General features: G+C 32.9%; 2 protein-coding genes across 5 annotated transcripts; both read left to right on the top strand.

Moving 5' to 3' along the window:
* Window positions 1-196: 196 nt before the first annotated feature.
* On the top strand, window positions 197-7,771 carry LOC103498068 (GDSL esterase/lipase At3g27950-like). 4 transcript variants are annotated; one of them, XM_051089632.1, is made up of 6 exons: window positions 200-811; window positions 2,113-2,313; window positions 2,440-2,612; window positions 2,705-2,972; window positions 3,058-3,319; window positions 7,250-7,771. In XM_051089632.1, exons 1-5 carry the CDS (start codon window positions 562-564, stop codon window positions 3,309-3,311), a joined length of 1,146 nt encoding a protein of 381 aa, XP_050945589.1. In that variant the 5' UTR covers window positions 200-561; the 3' UTR covers window positions 3,312-3,319; window positions 7,250-7,771. The 4 variants fall into 4 exon arrangements, with proteins under 4 accessions (XP_050945591.1, XP_050945589.1, XP_050945590.1 ...); XM_051089633.1 differs by lacking the exon at window positions 7,250-7,771 and adding an exon at window positions 5,562-7,099; XM_051089634.1 differs by lacking the exon at window positions 7,250-7,771 and having other exon boundaries at window positions 197-811; window positions 2,161-2,313; window positions 3,058-3,553.
* Window positions 7,772-11,829: 4,058 nt separating this feature from the next.
* Window positions 11,830-15,766, top strand: LOC103498183 (RNA exonuclease 4). Its single transcript, XM_051089630.1, has 7 exons — window positions 11,830-11,929; window positions 12,091-12,242; window positions 12,998-13,128; window positions 13,227-13,450; window positions 14,182-14,361; window positions 14,868-14,948; window positions 15,234-15,766. The coding sequence occupies exons 1-7, from the start codon at window positions 11,904-11,906 to the stop codon at window positions 15,472-15,474; spliced, it is 1,035 nt and encodes a 344-aa protein (XP_050945587.1). The 5' UTR covers window positions 11,830-11,903; the 3' UTR covers window positions 15,475-15,766.
* The last annotated feature ends 3,918 nt before the right edge of the window (window positions 15,767-19,684 follow it).

Here is a 19,684-nt window from a genome sequence, read left to right as displayed (position 1 = left end):
AAGTTGGTTGTCTAAAATTAGGTCGTGGTTGGATGTGGTAGCTGGCAGTCACCAAAGGTAGTGGCTTTTATGAGCCGCCATGAGCGGTAGCAGAAATGGAAACATAGGCATCGATGTTGAGGCTAAGTGCACTATTAAGTCATGAGTATAAATTATCACTCTATACAAAGTTGGGCACTCAAACACCGATTAACTTATATCAACTCAAGAGTTTTGATGGCTATCACCGAGTTGGGATGGGAACTCAAATACCGAAATCACTATTACAATGTAGATCTTTGTAATCCATGAATTTTGATTAATGGAAATTGGAATGCACCTCATCATTGCCATGTGGTTTTCCAAGTCGGTGAGAGAGAAAAGGACGACGTCTCTCCAAATTTACAACGTTCATCCCTTTTGTCCACGCTTGTGGACCACCGACTTGAAGTACTTTTGTCGAAATTAGCTACTCTAAATTCCACTTTACGATCATTTCAAATCCCATTAATCAAAATGGCAGTGATTCACTTCTAATTACTTCGATCCCCTCAACGATCGAACAACTACGAAGTGAAAATCATGAACTCATTGAAGCTTCGCCGTCTTTGGGCGCTTCTGATTCTGGGTTTAGTGGGACGGACGGTGACGTTGTTTGGCGCCGCCGCGGGGACTTGTGGGTTTCCGGCTATATACAACTTTGGCGACTCGAATTCAGACACAGGAGGAATATCGGCGGCACTCAATGCGATTCAACCACCCAATGGCGAAACCTTCTTTGGACATCCTTCTGGGAGGGCTTGTGATGGTCGTCTCATTATAGACTTTATAGGTAACTTTCCTATTTTTCTCTTATTTCTTTGTTTCTGAAGATTGTGCACAAATTGCTATCTGTATCCTTTCTTAGGAAACATTGAACTCTTAGGACTAGTAATGGTTTAATCTTGGTGTAGATATTTGGTGGGAAGATGATATGCCTTCAACTATCAACTTAAACTTTTAGGACACAAATTATTATTTGTTTCCTTTCTTTGGAACATTGAGCTCTTGTGATTATTGATGGTTTAATCTTAATTTAGATTATTGGTGTTAAGATGATATAATATTAAATTTGCACACCCATAAGCTTAAACTTTTGCGTCACAAATTGCTATTTGTATCCTTTCTTAGGAACATCGAGCTCTTCGGATTAGTGATGGTTTAATCTTGTTTTAGATTACTAGAGTTAGATGATATGATACTAAATTTGGCTATATTCATCAGCTCAAGATTTTGGGTCATAAATTACTATATGTTTCCTTTCTTTGAAACATTGAGCTTTGGGATTGGTGATTGTTTAATCTTGGTTTAGAATATTGATGATATAATATTAAATTTGTCTGTACTCATCCGTTTGAGTTTTTGAGTCCATCGATGATTTAAGATTTGTCTTCGATGAAACAATGATAAAAAATGAAAGAAAACAAGGCATAAAGAAAAACCAGCACGACAAGATACCCCAACTAAAGAAAAGGGGTCCAACTAAGTGAAATGTTTCTTAAAGAGTAATTACAAAAATGTTTCGAAATTGAATCCCAAAGGAAAATGTGAAATCTCGTAAAATCCTAAACCTTCCAAGGGTCCTTTCCTCTAAACACTCTATCATTCCTCTGCCCCCTAAGGAATGACTATAATATTACTAAAGGAAGAGGTCCGGTGTTCAAACCTTATAACTACAATTTTTCTCCCAAATTAGTATTAATTTTCATTTGTTGGGTCTTGTACATATTTCAAGTTCACAAGTGAGAGGAGTATTAGGTGATATAATATCAAATTTGCCTTCACCCAACAACTTAAAACTTTTGGGTCAATAAGTGATTTAAGAATTGGGATCATGGCCATGGGATTTGAGTATAGACCTTTTGGGTATAATCCAGAAGTAAAACTATGCAGGTTCAGGTACAGAGAGCACTGCAACATCATTTTTTTAGGAAGATATAGAGAGTTCTGCTGTTTAAGTTTATAAGCTCAGAGGGGTTGGGATTTTTGAATGAATTGCTATGAAGCAACAATCATTTTCTGCATTTGGAAGCATTTTTGGGTTGTGAGTTTGTCTTTTTCAGATCTATTCACTTACGTATGGTTTCTCTACAGCTGAGAAGCTGAAATTGCCTTACCTGAGTGCATATCTGGATTCAATAGGGACAAGTTTTAGACATGGAGCTAATTTTGCAACAGGAGGTTCGTCGATTCGTCCTGGTGGTTATAGCCCTTTCCATCTTGGGATTCAAGTATCACAGTTCATCCAATTCAAATCCCGCACCACAGATCTATTCAATCGACTTCGCTCCCACAGTCAGTTTCTGATTCTTTACTCATTACATTATACATCTCAGGACAGAACAGAGCTTTATCTCTTATGTATGAATTTTCTTAAATTGTGTCAATAACAACCACTATAATGTTAGATACTCGTGACAGACAGGACAGCAATACCAATCAAACATATTGCAAGGCCCCAGGAGTTCTCAAAGGCGCTATATACGTTTGATATTGGACAGAATGATCTTGCCTATGGTTACCAACACTCATCAGAAGAACAAGTTAGAGCCTCCATTCCAGATATACTAGACACATTCTGTGAAGCTGTGCAAGTAGGAAATCTAAACCACTCACTCAACAATGCGAACACTTAAAAGCTTAATTGAAAACTCTGATGTGATGCCCTTCCTGGTGTATGTTTCAGCAATTGTACAAGGAAGGGGCAAGATATTTCTGGGTGCATAACACGGGTCCGATTGGATGTCTGCCTTACTCTATATTGTATAACAAAAGTCCAGAAAATCGAGATAGCAGCGGATGCGTGAAGAGTCAAAACACAGTTTCTCGAGAATTTAATCGGCAGCTGAAGAGTCAGCTGCTAAAGTTGAGGAAAAAGCTTCCTTTTGCTAGAATTGTTCACGTAGACATGTATTCAGTCAAATATCTGCTCATTACCAAAGCAAAAAGTCAAGGTTGTTTCATTTTCATCATTAATGATTTGAAATAATGATCAGATACTAGACGAATGACTAACTATAGTATTAAAATTGATGGCAGGTTTTGTTAAGAATCCAGTTAAGTTTTGCTGTGGGAGTTACTATGGCTATCACATTGACTGTGGGAAAAGGGAAGTTGTGAATGGAACAGTTTACGGAAATCCTTGTGAAGATCCATCAAGGCAGATTAGTTGGGATGGCATACACTACTCTGAGGCTGCAAACTCGTGGATTGCTAACCACATTTTGGATGGCTCATTTTCAGACCCACCATTGCCAGTCGACAAAGCTTGTCAAGCTCTTCGTGATGCATGATAAGGATGGTTAGTTTGAGAAGTTAATTGTTAATTCTTCAAGAGCAAATGCTTCAAATTGAATTAGAAATCTGATCAGAGAAGCTTTGAACTTGTCAATATCAATTGATTCTCCTTTCATTTTGCTTTTGTTTATTTTCGAATTTTCGTCATCTATTTTAATCGTTTGATTGTTATATGCAAATTTCTATTATAAATATGTGCAATACCCTCCTGTTAAGGTTCAATACTTATTTTGTTGAAGATTTCAAGAAAAGAGATAACAAAGAAAACTCTTTTACCATCGCCCCCATGTCCAATGAAAAAAAAGAGTTTGAAATCCTTTGGGATATGCTCTTAGGCTTCTCATGGGGGAAAGAAAGAGTCATAGATTTAGAGTGTGTTCGGAGTGCTAAAAGTGTTTATAGAAGGAAAGTCAATGCTGTCGATAGCATTTGAAGTGCTTACAGGTGTGTAAATGAAACACTTAAAAACACTTCCAAAAATATTGTAGTTAAGCATCAAACTGGATCGTCTTCAGAAGTAGTTTTTTTTGAAGTGCTTATGCTAAAATGACTTATTTGAAAAGCACTCGTACTCACTGTATCTCCCTAGGCCTAAGATTCAGATTAGGGTTCGAAATCCAAATGGCCTTGACATTGAAATCTAGGAGAACATCCAACATAGGATTGTTTCAAGCCAATCACACTTAATTTTAATGTTCACATGATTGCTCCATAAAAAAGGAAGGTGCACCTTGTTGGTATAGGCAGTAACTTTCAATTCGTTTAAGCATTTCTTAGCGATACTTTTAATCCATAGGATCCCTCTCATCTAGATGTGATTTTGGTTTAAATTTAGGCATTACACTAGAAAAAACACAACACAAGAGACGTCTCATGGAAAAAAAAGGAAAATTCCCTTTTAGAGTATGAGATTCGAAAGGTAGGAAAGACCGAAACATTCCTTGTTCAAGAAAAAGAATCGAAAAGTAACCTAAAAAACATTTCATTGCTTAGCAGGGAATTAGAAACCATTAGCTTTCAACAGATGAGAATAACGTCAGCAAGTGTCCTTCACTTTTTCTATCTGGTATCTTCAAAGAAGAACCCTCTCTGGTCCACCTTTTCTCAGTCCAAAGAATCTTCCATTGACGGATCCCCACCCTGCTTCACCTTTTTACAAAGTCAAAATACTTCCTCCCATTTGATAGAATTATTTTTGTTCCGTGAGACTATTATAAATAGTCTCATAGAATAGCTATGATATAATTGCTTTAATAGCTTCACGAATGTGTGAGCTACTGAACTAGAATTGTGAAAAACAAAAAAATTGGAAGAAGGATATAGAATTCGAAGTAAGATGAAGAGGAAAAGAAAGGTTTATTACGGTGCCTAGAAGCTACATTGCAACCTAAGAAGCACGGATACGGATACAACATGACAAGGGCATGACGACACATCATATTTTAAAAATCTAGAACATGACATGAATAAGATATACTTATTAAAATAAACATTTTTTTAAAAAATATATATCATTTTTATACCAAAAGAAAATTTAAAATAATTAGGTCGATGCTAATATATGCTTAAAAAACTTAACTTTGATGATCAATACTCAAAAGTTATTATTATTGTCATATATGTGTCTTTTAAGTCTAATTAACAAGTGTCGAATGCATGTCTAACACATTTGTTGAACCAATAAGTGTCTGATACGCGGCGAACAAAGTTGGAGTGTCCAAGTGTTCAACAAGTGTTGGACATGAACATGCTAACCAAACTAAAGCGTCCGTCCTTGTTAGGTTGTAACCAAACAAAATAACAGTTTGACAATGTCATATTGTCTAATTACTGCAGATTTTCACATCAGCATTTGCTTTCATAAAAAAACATGCATGAACCTTTGAAATTTGATACCTTGCACGGATGACTCAATCTATATGAGCTAATGCCTAATGACCTACCCCTAGAAACCAATGAATGAAATCAATCTTCTGCTTACATCACATAACTCTAAAAAGCCTAGAATTTCTTCCCATAGTCACGGCTTCTCCACCCATTGTGAAATATGCGAATTTTAAAAGCAATTTGAATCTGTTTTTTTCTCTTAAATCAATCGCTGGCAATTTACAGTCGTAGGCACCTAACCGCCGTGAAGTTATAGTGGAGCGGCGGAGCCTGGTCTCAATTTTAATTTTTCATCAGTATTTTTAATTTCTGATTTGGAAAAATTATAATTGTGATCGAACTCTGCATAAATTTTGCAGTACTTGGGCCCCTGGGACCTTAAGTGACCAATGGGGAAATTTTGAAAAAGAATCGCGATGCAGATTCGAATTGCATAAGGGATTCACATATTTCTCAATTGGCGAGAAGCTATGACTACGAGAAGAGGTTCAAGACTCTTTAGTGCTTTGTGATGTAAGGAAAAGTTCATTAGTTTCTAAAGGTCACTCAACATTAGCACATTTAGGATTGAGTCATCCATACAAAAACCTTGGGGAATTTGATCCACTGACGGCATTGAGATGATACCTTACGATTTTCTACACAAGAATTGTTTGAGGTGCCATTTTTAGGAGAGAAACATTGAGAGATTTTAAGCTGAACTATACAATTATGAATTGGGTGGCCTAGAAGATGATTTTGGAGCTTAGGAAAGGACTTTTCAAGGCTCGAGATCGTGGAGGCTGTATTAGTGACGATAGATTGTCACACTATTTCTGATTTGTTCTTTTCTACCCTTTCTTTTATAGTTCAATATATATGGACTTTTTTGCTTATATTGTAACCATGAGTGGATAAATTCCTTTTCTTAGGGGTTGATTTAGCGATTGGATTTTATATGGTTTAATAAATTGAATGCTTTTTAGGGCTTTCTCTAAGACATGGGTTGGGTTGTCGGGTTTATTAATTTTTTTTTTCCATTCCTAATGTACTAACTTCCAACAATTTATGGATAAATCACAAAAATACACTAGAGAAAAACTACACCGTACCCAACTTCCAACAACTATGGAACTAAATCTACTAAAATTTTTAAACTCAAAACACACAAAAACTACTAAAAAATGTAGATCTAGTAAATTTTAAATGAAGAAAAAAAAATCAAAATAAATAATAACTAATATGAAGTTCGAGAAGTAGACTGAGAGAGCTCAGACGGAAAAAGATGAAATGAGAAGTTGACCAGTGGCGGATATAGAAAATATATTGATAGGGGCTAAAAGAAAAATAAGAAAAATATGAAAAATAAATTAAATTGGTACAATTTGAACCTGGGTCAAAAGGGGACTAACTATAAGTATTAAAAATTAAATAGTTTTCTTTATATATATTATATAAAGACAATAAAGTTGAGGGGACTTGAGCCCCCTTTGGGCTTATACTAAATCCGTCGGTGAAGCTGACGACGATGGACACTAAGAGAGAAGTCGAGATGAGAGGGGAGAGGGTATCGTTCACGACAGTGTGAGATGAGAAGCCGAGACAAGAGGAGAATGGTAACGTAGAGAGATATGAGGCAGCGTGAACTCGTGAAGTAGCCAAGCGGGTCTGCCGTGTGTGACCTAAATTTACTTTTACTAAACTAATAATAAAATATATGTCACTAATTCGAGTCGGGTTGGGTTGAGTTGAATCAGATTTTTCAACCCTCACTATGAGACCCAACCTAACCCTCAAAAAACAAAGTTTTTGAACCCAAAATTTAAACTAACCATCCAACCCAATTCTTATAATGTGGGTTGGTGGGTAATTCGGATTGTCGGGTTATTCGGATTATTCTTGTACGCTTAATTACGACTGAGATTCAGTCATTTATACAAAATTATTTTGTTAGAAGATCATTATTCTTCCATTAAGGGTTGTTGCTTCTATCATACAATAAATCAAGACCAAAAGTTTCCTTGTCAAATTTGTTTGTGGTTAAAACAACTTAACTTGTATATTGTAGGTAACGAACATGGTGAACCTAGTCTCCAACACTTCACGAGTACAAATTGGTTCGAATTATCCACTCCACAATATAGAATGTGCATTGCATTTGCAGCCATGCCTTGGGTGCGGACCATGTTTGTGTGGAGTGAAGCTTCTAGTTAAAGAAAGGAAACGTGTGAGTTCAAAGACAGCCATGTTTGTCGCCATTCCCAGGTGGGAGCAATGTAATCTTATCCATAAGAGAATCAGATTGAAGCTTTTAGAATTGGTGGAGGCCAAATTCTTGCATTTTTTGTTGAAGGGTTACTCTTCCTTTTTATCTCTCTATGTAACAATTTTGTATCCCAACTTGCAATTTGGGTGGTTTGCTTTTTGGATTATTTTGGTCAATAAGGTGGTTGATGCCTTCATATCCTGATCGCTGACACAAATTTTGCTTTTCAAAGTTGGATAGAATCAAGAGAGAGTAGACCACACAAACCCCATAACTCCCATTTTCATGCACGTTCACCTAAACTTTTGAAAAAAAAGAATGTTACATTGTTTTGTTGCCCCTTCTTTCCCTCTTTTTGATAGGATAAGTTCAAAAAGATTCAAATCACATACATCTTGATCGCTAACACGTATTATATGTTATTTGAGTTATATTTATTGTGATGATGTAGTTGTCATTTTTTAATATTACTAGTTTTTTTGCTCGCCATCAATCCATTATGTCTGATTTAATATTATAAAGTTTATAGCGATACATAACAAAATAAAGAATGTGATCATTTATAAAATTTTACCTTGAAGCACATAACATGGTAGGTGGAGCATGTCCTCTTGGTGAGGACACTTAAGTATTAGACTTGAGGTTGGCCAAGACAGGTGCTCAAGGCGTTGTGGCATGTGGGCTGGCGCATGACAAGCTAATAGGAGGTTAGCGTTACGTGGGCAGGCAACACACTTTACATGGTTAGAGGTTAGAAGAGGTTAGCACATGGACAAAGCATAGGAGGTACACATGAGAGTGCCAAGGGCCTTGTTCAAAAGGGCTAGCAGGCATTCATATCTGACCTTGCAAGCACTTTAAGCATGGCACGACACACGTCAACAATAACGAATGCACATGCGTGGCCCATACGGGCAGCAACACTATCAAAGTGAGTAGCACTTCGTGTGCTCAACCCTAGATAGACGCGGGGGCATAGGCCCATGGTAGACAGCGAGTGACAAGGCAACATGCACATCATGTGCGTGGGAGGTGCAAGCTTGGCCCCCATCGTGCACAAGCTACCAGGTGAGCTGCTTAGGTGTGGGTACGAGCTTGGTCCAAGTGTGAGTTAAAGTGGAACAAAATAATCTTAGAGTTGGGTTACTTTGACACATGGTATATATATTTTAGAGGTGTCCAGAAGTAGAATATTATTAATGACAACATTTGTCTAGCAATCCTAACAAGGACGCTTGGAAGTTAGTTAATAGATAAGTTTGCTCTTTAAGCACTATCACTTTTGAGGCATTATTTATTCTATTCATTTTGTAAGTTTTGTAACATTCTCTCTAATAAAATTATCTTCATGGGTTGGCTAACAAATTGTTAGTGAACCACGTAAATCCTTGTGTCGATCTTCTCTATTATTTTATCTTTTTTGTATTCTAAATGCTATATATGTATATTACACACACTTTGGGTGCTTGTGTGTATGAAAGGCCCAATGCGTACACATATATAAATTTGTTTTAGAACTTGGTTTGAATGTTAGTCTTTGAGATTAGTTTTAAATAGTCTTTCACACATTTAATCTTAGTAATAAAATGTGTTCTAATGTCTAAATCTAAACTATATTATAGGTAAATTTGATGTTTTTGGAGGTGCCTTTTGGAGTCGCACAACCTCTAAACATTATTCTTCAATAAGACTCCTCTCACTTTTATATTTGTCTTAAAGGATGTTATTTGCACCTTTGTTCTATTTGAATGTATAGAAACAATTTGCTTAATAATTATTCTTTTGGATTTGAGTTCTAAATTTTAGTTTACAAAGCAAAAAAGAAAAAAAAAAAAAAAAGAAAGAAAGAAAGAAAAGAAAAGAAAAGAAAAGAAAAGAAAAGAAAAGAAAATAACCCAGACATTGTCGGAATGTAACATTGTTGTTGTGGAGTGAGAAGTCATAGGAACTCTGAATGACCTCAACATACTGTTAGGAGGTATGAGGATCTCTTGAGGTGGACAACAACACACGTTGGGAGATTCGAACTCCCCGCGATGCAGTACATATGAGTCAAGAGAGATCATCTCTTAGTGTATTTTCAGCTCTTTTTCGATGATTTTATGAGAAAATACTTATTTCTTGTAGTGGGTGGAAAAAAATAAAATCAAAAGAGGGAGTTGAGTTCGTAAGTTTCACTATAGAAAACCAAAAACCTAATAGCTTGGTATTTTATCAATTAGAACATTGCTGGTATATGTTGTTGTCTATACTATTAAATAAAATTATTTAACGAAAAAAATCTATATATATCACCGGACTAGGAGGACACTAAAGTTATAGTCTTAAAGCCTTGTTTGGTAATCGATGCATTTTTTATTTTTCACTTTTTTTTTTTGAAATTTTTGCTTACTTTCAATCAACTTTTTATAACTATTTGCATTTTACTCAAAAAAAAAAAAAAAAAAAGTTGTATTTGCCTAATTCTAAATTTCAAAATATCTCTTCTAGTTTTCAAATTTTAACTTCAAATATTAAAATCTTTTAAAATAAAAATTATATTAAAAAAAGCAAGAATTTTGGAGGTAGGAGAAGCCTAATTTAATTTTCAAACACTAAATGGTATAAAATTAGTCTAGGGAATTATAAAAGCTAACTTTACAATTATTTTAATTTAATTAATAGATACTAATGAAAAAGATGAAAGCAACAAAATTGAAGTTAAAGTGTGGATATTGAAATTTATGGACTCAAAATTGAAACAAAACTTAAATAATGTGTAAAAGTATACCATTTTAAAACTTTAAAGAGTTCAGAATGCTGATTGGTTAATATAAGTTATGACCTAAATATTTTGCGAACATGAATGGAAATTTACTACTAACTTTATAATATGACAACAAATAATTTATTCTCACTCAAAAAAAGAAAAAAAAAAAGAAAAAAGATATACGCATAAATATTCTGAGGTATAAGATGTCTAAAGCTGTGTCAACACCTGAGCTACACAATCCTTAAAAATCACAATCACTCAACATTAGTGTAAGAATGGAATGATCAAATCTTCCTATCCTTTCCTTTCGTCCTTTGAGATCGTAATAGGTGTCTTATTTATTCGTATCGTATAAAAGATAGACATTGATTTTATGAAAAAAAAAATCTTTTTAAACTCCATCTTTAAGAATTTTTGTTTAGTTGGTCTCTACATTTCAAAATGTGATCATATGAGTTTTGAGTTTAATTTCTATTTTGATTCTTATTAAGTTTTAGGATGTTATATCTTTGTAGGATAATTGAAAATGTAACAATTAGACTAACAGTATTAGAATGTATAACAAAATTTTAAAAATATTGCAAATATAGAAAAAATTTGTTACAGTGTATCAATGACAGAAATTTATTATTTTTAGACCATATTGCTAATATTGGTCTATCACTATGGATTATAAGAATCTATCGTTGATATATTTTGCTATAATTGTAATTTTTTTTTAAAATGTTGCTATACGCTATTATAATCTACAAAATTATAATTATTATTATCTCTAAAATTACTATCCATTATAATTACCATTTTCCCTTGAGTTTGGACTCCGTTTGATTGATTTAATCTCTTAAACTTAAATTTACATGTTTGAATTTACTTTTCATTCATTTTCAGTTTTTAATATATTAATGTCTACTAATTATTCTAAAAGAATTTAATTAATTATAATTAAATTAGCTTTCACTATAATATCTCATCACATTAGAATTAATTAAAATTTTTCTCTTCATGATTAGTTTTAAATCAATTAATTAAGAGTTTATTATTAAATATACAAAAGTTAACCTAATCTAATATTCAAAGAGTAAAATTGAAAAATATTGAAAGGAAAACTCAACTCGATATTGAAAGGAAAAAAATTTAACATTATAAAACAAAGAGGCTAAATGAAAATAAACTCAAAACGCTTATGGGGTACGACTATAACATCTAAAAACGTAACGACGAAGAGAAACCTACAATTAAAACCTAGTAACAAAAAGGTTATTTCCTCCTAAGTTTATATTTATCACCAAAATGAAACTCACTGACCAAAGTGGATAACAAATGAAAAATTTATCTTTTCCCAACTTCGTCCTTTCTACCCACACGATCATGATTAATATTTAAATTCAAATGAGGTAATTAAAGAAGCAATTTTTATGAGTTGACCTTGGTAAAAAGATGTAGCTAGGCTAATTCGAAAATATTCTTGTTCTTCTTTATTGAGGGCCCAAACCTTTTTGTTTTGTTCCAAGCCACACCCCAAAGTTACATTATTAGAATATACTTTTGTTGTTGACCCTAAAAAGCTTCATAAAAGAATCCTAATTTCTCACTATATAATACCTTCTTTCTTTCCCATTTTCTCCCATCAAAAACTCTTCCAAATCATCTTCTCACAGTCAATTATTGTTGCCTCCTAAATAACTATTCTTTTTATCAGAAGAAATGGATCATTCACTTGAGACATCGAGGTTTCTCTCTCTATCTATCTCTTTGCATGTATATATATACAGAAAGATTTAAGTTTCTTACTCCTAGCTTGGTTTATATATATATATATATATATGTTTTATGTTAGTTAAGCTATACTGACCGATTTTTAAAAAATGTTTGGTTTTTGTGGATGAAATAGGCACAAGTGTGCAGCTTGTTTTAGGCAATTCAATAAGATAGAGCATTTGGTAGATCATATGAGGACTTCTTTTCACTCACATCATGAACCAACTTGTGCCATTTGCAAGAAACATTGTCGATCTCTTGATTCTCTTAGAGAACATCTCATTGGTAATGTCACTTCTTCTAATTCATAATTGGACTTAATTAAGAAATTCTTTTTGGAACATACCCACCTGAACCAAAATATTTACAAGATAATTTTGCTAAATATCACAACGATGGATCGTGATAAACCAATATAGACTATTAGATATGTCTATCTGTATCATGATAGATATATACGGTGGTCTATTGTCACAGATAGATTGTGATATTTTTTTTGTTCTATTAGAGAATATTTTTAGAAGTTTTGTCATTTAAAATAATTTTCCTCGAAATTAAGCCCAAAAGTTACGACATATGTTTGATCTCATAGTATGTTAAAAATAATTTCTAAGAGGATGAGTTATGATAGATTTATTCTTAGAATATTATCATTCCTGTCTGTGCACTTTGAGTTTCATCAATAATTTTTAAAGATAGCCACTTTATATTTAGTTTAGTAAAAAACTAGTCTCTCTAACTAGAATTTTCGTTATTATAAACTTTGGATAACTTTTTTCTCTATTAGTATAAGTCTCTCTACTGAAAATATTAGGGACTAAATGGAATGAAACCGAAAAATAAAAATATTCAAAATAATATTTCAATATAGTGTAAAAATTTGTAGATCAAGAATCAAAACAGGTGAAATAAACATTAATATTCGAGAAGAAAAACGATGTTATAGGAGTTCGAACACCAAACTTCATTCTCTAATATATCATGTTAAGAGCTTAAATTGATGGGTTAAGATTCTTACATTTTCATTATTGTGTTATTAGGGCCACTGCCAAAACAAGAATGCAGAAACATCTTTGCTACAAGAGGATGCAAGTTTTGCTTGGCCATCCTTGACAGTTCTTACTCACAAAGACTCCACCAAGAAAGATGCCAATTCTCTCCTGTTAATTCTGTATGAATCCTAAAAAAACATGCATCAAAATATACTTTAAATTCTTGTTGATTTTAAAATCTTGATTTTTTTTTTTTTTTGCTGTTCTGGGATATCAGGGACTTCTTGCTCGTTTCGCCAACTTGGGAATTCGTGATGGTTCAACCATCATCGACAGCGGGAGAACTCGAGGCTCAGGGGCCATCGCGCTCGCTTGCAAATATGTAGGTGGAGGAAGTGATGGGTCGCTGGACATATGTGCTAAGGTTTGCCTTGTTGATGAGGGTGAAAATGTCATCTTCTATAGCTATGTCAAGCCTATAATTCCTGTTACAAATTATAGGTAAGTAAAATTAAATTCATGTATATAAATTTGAAATTTAATATTATTACTCCTTTGCTTTTTTGGAATTTTGTCAAATTTTTTAGAAAAGTTAGGGACCAAATAAAAACCCGTTTGACTATTTTCAAACCTAAAAACCAACAATTTTGTAATTAATTTACTTTATAATATTTTAATACCGTAAAATGAAATAGATAGAACCATGTGATCGAACCGTTGTCAACACATGTATATACATATCATTAGAATTTAATTCATAGTTAAAATTTAGTTGTTATAATTTTATAAGAGCAAAGATCAGGTTTAATCTAGGTTAATTACTTTCGATCTCTTGCATCCTATTCAATATTTTTTGTCACTTAATATATATCTTGGGTGTTGTTTTAGGTTTCAAATATAAAACAAAAATTCGATCAACTTAGATTATAGTCAAGTTTTGTTTGGTTTCGTTTGATAATACTCTAATAAAACCCAAAACAATACCTAATTTTAAGTCGAATAATTTATCAAACCATATTGACTTAAATTCTAACTTTCACCGAACTAAATTTGCAATTTACCCTAATAATATAACCCATAAAATTTTATGAATATATTTGAAACTTTGTCATAACATTAACCTATATTAAATCTTCCATTTCTAATTTAAAAATTGAATTTTCTCAAAGCAAACACAAAATACAAAATTGAAATGATTGTTTTAACCTTTGATATGTTAAAATTAACATTAGGTATGAAACAACTGGAATTCGTCCAGAACATATTCGAGATGCAATGCCAATGAAACAAGTTCAAAAGAAAATTCAAGAAATCCTCTACAATGGAGGTGAGAAGGCTAGGATTCTTGTGGGTCATTGCGTCGAAGACGATCTCAAACGCCTACAAATTGGTTACCCATCCGTCATGATAAGGTAAATTGCTCGTAATAAAATTTAAATTTGTTGTAACCCATCAGCCTAAGTCGTTTTTAAGTTTCATATAGAAAATAACAAACATGGGTCCTCTAAGGATCTACTATATTTGCATATATATTACTTTTTTCTTGCATGAAAAAGAAATGGTCAAATTCAAACTTCTAACCTTTAAACTAAAAGTTTTTTTTCCTTCCTAATTTAAGCTATTAGTATTATTGGTGAAACCCTTTTCACATCTTATTGCATGTAGAAGTGAGCTCTAAACATTTAAGTTTTGTTGTTTGATTTAGTTTTCTGGTTTTTAATAATTTATGTTTGTTTTCTCTCTGTATTTCAAAACTAGTTGGTTTGATTTAACCTTTGAAAACATGAGTAGAAAGTGACTAATAACAAAAACACTTACCTGTAGAAGTAGCGTTATATAAGCTTTAACTATTTTTTAAAAGAAAAAAAAGTTATCAAACAACACCCTTGATTTCTTGATTTTATGCACCGACCCGCAGGGACACAGCAAACTATCCACCATTGATGAAGTCAAGCAAGCTTTGCAATTCTCTCAAGTATCTAGCTCAAGTGTATCTAGGGTAAGTTGACCCTTTAAACAAACTCTTTTTTTTTTTTTCTGAAAAGTCCTCCCTAAAATTTTACTTCAATTCTATTCATCTTTTTCATTTAAGGATTGAGATCCATGAAATAATACATAAATATATATCACTTGATGGGTCAAATTGGTGAAAGTAAGAAGTAAAAGGCAGATTTAGTACACTAGTACTAGAAAATTTTCCATATATATATTTTTATTTTTCGATAATATGTCGTTTTTCTCTATAGAAAATGATTAACTAAAAAGTGTGTTTTGTTAATTGTAGATTTGATCTTCAAAATGGTATACAAGATCCTTATGAAGAATGTATTGTTGCTATGAGATTATACAAGAGAATGAGATCACAAGTTCATAGGAAAGAGAGCTATCCAATGGCTTCTGACCCACAAAACAAAAATAATTTTGCTATTTGGAGGGAAAATGAGCTTCAAAGGATGAGTCCAGAACAAATGTTGGAGATTTCTAGGTCTGATTATTATTGTTGGTGCATGGATTTGAGGACTTGAGAGCTTCATATATTCTTCTCAACAATGGTGGAATTTAAATTTGGGTTGCCATAGCACAATTAAGTTCAAGTTCTTCATTGTCAAGCAAATATAGATTTATTTGGTGTGATGGGAATTTTTTGTTTGATTGTTTTCATTTTTATTAACCAATTTGGCATAATGTAAAAGTCAAGAAAAAAAGATGGAGACATGTGCACGTGTGTGAATCATTTCTCTTGTTGTGTGGTTAATTGGTGTACTGTGAACATGTGTGAGGATTGCATTTTTTTAATGGAAGGGTAATTACATAAAATGTCTTATTAATTATATTATGCTATCCCAAGAAAGTAATTAATTAAATCAACCTAGACTTCTTAAATCCACCTAGACTTGTATTATCAATATTAAAGTTAGAGATTTAAAAAAAAAAATGTTTTATGTCAAACGTCCAAAATTGAACCACACAAAGAAAAGATGCACAAAGTTTGCTTTTTGGTAAATATTAGCTTACCCATTATTAAAATCAATATTAATTGAAGATAGAGAAAACTTTCTTAGAGCTTTTTTTTGTTCGTAATTTAAATTCTATTTTATGTTTCTAGATTTACTGAGTTCAGTTCACACATGTTTAACATACAACCCAAATTCTGTTTTTGAAAACTATTTTTTGATGGTGGGATCAAAATTGTACAAATTCTGAAATGAACACAACATTTTCCCTAAGTAATTGAGTAATCTTTAAACCGATGATTATATATTAAAAAATATCCGATAAATAACACATTTAACAGAGATTTTTTTTAGATGCCTCAATGATTAACGACTTGAATGTACTATACTTATGTCAAAGCGCTCGTGCCACACATTTTATATAGCATTATGTTAGGGACGTCGTCTATCCTAACATGGAATTTTTTGCAACGCCTTCATGATTCTGCCACTCGGTTTCACAGTTGCCCAACTATTGAGCTTCTTGTTGTGATTTTTTAATTAAATAGAATCCCCAAAGATTCATGTTTTCGTAATTTCAACCGTTGTGTGCTTGTGCCGATGTGTTAACTATGGTATACCTCTATTACTAGAAATTGGAACTTTCGTTTAAAAGACATGCACTATTACGAATGTACTATATGGGTATCGTAGGATGTTTCATGTTTGTTCAAATGAAAATAGTGTGAAATGGGTTATTCTTGGTAATTGTTGGATATGACCATTGCGAAAGTAGTCGTTCATTAGCATATCACTATATAACTTAGCTAGGTTTTTTTATCATGGATGGTTTTCATAACTTGTGACTCGCGAGGTAATCATGTAGGTTTTAGGTGTGAGCATTTACCTTTAAGATTGCTTGGTTTATGTCAAAGTGAGCTTAACTAATCAATAATAACTGGTGTATCATCTTATATTCAACTTAACTCAAGTTTATAATATCTAATATCTATGAACCAATAGCACCACAACATTGTCCTGTGGTGTCCGGCCATGCCTAGGAAAATTTGAAAAGCTTCTCGCGCAATCTGACAATGTTGAAACCTATAAATTAGACCTTATGCATTTGGTGCAAGTAACTCCACACTCGACCTTTCTATCCAACTGCCACACTATTTTATTTTCCTTGCATTTTCTCTGTATCTTCTCACAGTTATAACATATCTTAGTCTCCTAAACTTGTATATAAATGTTGTCTTATGAATTGCTTTTGATTCTTTGAATGTGTTTTGAAATAAAGGTTATCTAACACATGACATAAATTCTTAGGCATGATGTTACAACATTTATATAAACATTATAATTACACGAGAAAACAAAAGAACCACAATAAAATACATAGTTTGGTAATCCAGTTCGGTGCAATACCATCTATGTCTTGGGAACAATGTGCACGTTGAAAGAAATTTTTACTAATGTAAAGTCGAACAATTATATACAAGGATGTACTTATCTAAATATAGACTATAATTATAGTGTGATACTCAAATAATCCAACTTGCTCTTTCTAAGTATAAGGTTCTCTCTCGATCAAACTTAGGTTTTAATATGGGTAAGCACACGCAATAAAAATTATTTCAAAATGGCCAAAGTCGAGTATTGTCATCTGTAAAATTGGTTTGATCATAAACTTTTAATTACTAAGAGATTCTTCTAATTTTATCCAGGGACCCAAGTGTAATGAAAATCTATTATAATCTATTTCTAGAAAGCAAAATAAAAGATAACACCAGAATGAGAGAATAAACAAAATACACATTCTAAATCAAGATTTAATTGGTAGAATAACTACTAAAAGAAGCAACTTGAGAGACCGAAGATAAGATGAAGAGTAAGTACCCCTCATTCTTTAATTAAGAATTTCAAATTTCGTCAAATTTCGAGGACGAAATTTTCAAAAGGAGATGAGAGTTGTAATACTCATATTGAGATCGTGCCTTATTTTGTCATTATATTTCGTATGAGTGCTGCGACGTTTGATTTGAAAGCTACAACGCTCAAGCATAATTTTGAAAAGAATACAACGCTCAAGCATTTGCATGTCTCTCGGCTTTCAAACGCCGTTATTTGTAGCTGGGGTTGCACGCATCTTCTAAAAATTTACCAAAATGTCCTTGGTCTCGTTTCGGTCCGTTCTTGTTCGTTTTAGCTTTGTTTTATGCGATCTTCGTCATGTTGTGTTTCGTTGTGATGTCTAGATTATTATTCTCTACGATGAATTTAGTGAATATGTGTAATGGTGGGGAAATAAGTAGATATTAAAAATCACTATAAATATAACCATAACATTTATTCATGGATGACTCTTTGTGGTGCATAAATAATTGGTTTTGTTGCAGAATAAAACTGGTTAGACTACTTAAGCCTTACTTGGTAACTACTAATCTTGGCATTATATCCCTAAAACTTAACATGGTTGATTGAAATGTTTAGACCTAATACATCTAAATGTGTGATATCGATGATTATGAATTTAGTGCATGTCCAATATATATATGAACAACTAAATTACATGGGTGTGGATCCCAATGCCTAACCAAGAACAATTTTTTTCACTTTATATACTCACCTACTTTAATTTTCTTTCTTTTTCTTGTTATTTACGTTCTTTGCACAAACAACAATCACAAAACTCCTCTTTGGTTACTTAAGAAAGTTGAATTTTAATTAGAAGAAAACAAATCGCCTGTATTGGACCGAATTGTCGACTCATTTGGTACTAAACACTACCTCTTGTAGGAGAAAATTTTTGATCGATTGTATAAATTTATTTGGTTGGCCGTTTGATTATTAACAAGTTCTCTCCATCAATGAACTCTTTACCTTAAAGGTCGGACGTTCGATTTCTCATTCGTACAATCGTTACATACTAAAAAACGGATAAATGACAACTTGCAAATGTGACAAACTGTGATTGAATAATTTCGTTGGATGCTACACCTTATCTTTTTTCTTTGAAACATACTACGGTGAGAGTGGGCCCCGTGAGTTTTTGGCAGTGTTCTTCATGTTAACTTAGAGTTGACTTTGAAAGATCCCTTCTCAGTAGCAGTACCCCAGAAAATGACCACACACAAATGAGATCCTTACCCTTTGAATTCTAACTTTGTTCTATTCTTAGTATCTTCAAAGGAACATGAAAGACAAACCCTATTTTGTCCAAAGAATAAATTGCTGTCTGACCAATTCTATTCTTTCCCACGTTTTCTAAAAGTCAAACCCATCCCCATCAATTCCCAATAATATGTGGTTTTTTAATATTTCATCTTTGAATCCGGTTCAAAACCCTAATTCTAATTTTATGTGGATATTCAAAGATGATCCTTGATCTTGGATCTTGAGCTATGATTTAGTATTTTTGAATTATTATGTTTTCAAAATATTGCACGAAGGTTTATTTGTACAAATAGTTTTAAAATTGTTACACTAGAAGAAATATGACCTATAATGTCGGTTGAAAAAAATGAACACGGATCTTTAATGTCGGTTTTTAAAATACGGATCTTTAATGTCGGTTTTAAACCGACATCAAAGATGAAGCTTTAATGTCGGTTTAAAACCGACATTAAAGACTCCATCTTTTACAAACCGACATTAAAGGTACATTCTAAACCTATATCCAAACACCCCACAAACTATCCCATCAAACCTAACTCCCAATAACCCCTACATATAAATGCCTTCTTTAGGGTTTTTTCAAGCTCATACACTCTCAAACTCCTCATTATCATTTTCATTGTAG

This window comes from Cucumis melo, chromosome 9 (genome assembly GCF_025177605.1).
Source record: "Cucumis melo cultivar AY chromosome 9, USDA_Cmelo_AY_1.0, whole genome shotgun sequence".
NCBI lineage: Eukaryota > Viridiplantae > Streptophyta > Magnoliopsida > Cucurbitales > Cucurbitaceae > Cucumis > Cucumis melo.
The sequence above is the reverse complement of the archived record's forward strand: the minus strand, read 5'-3'. Positions and strand labels throughout refer to the sequence as shown.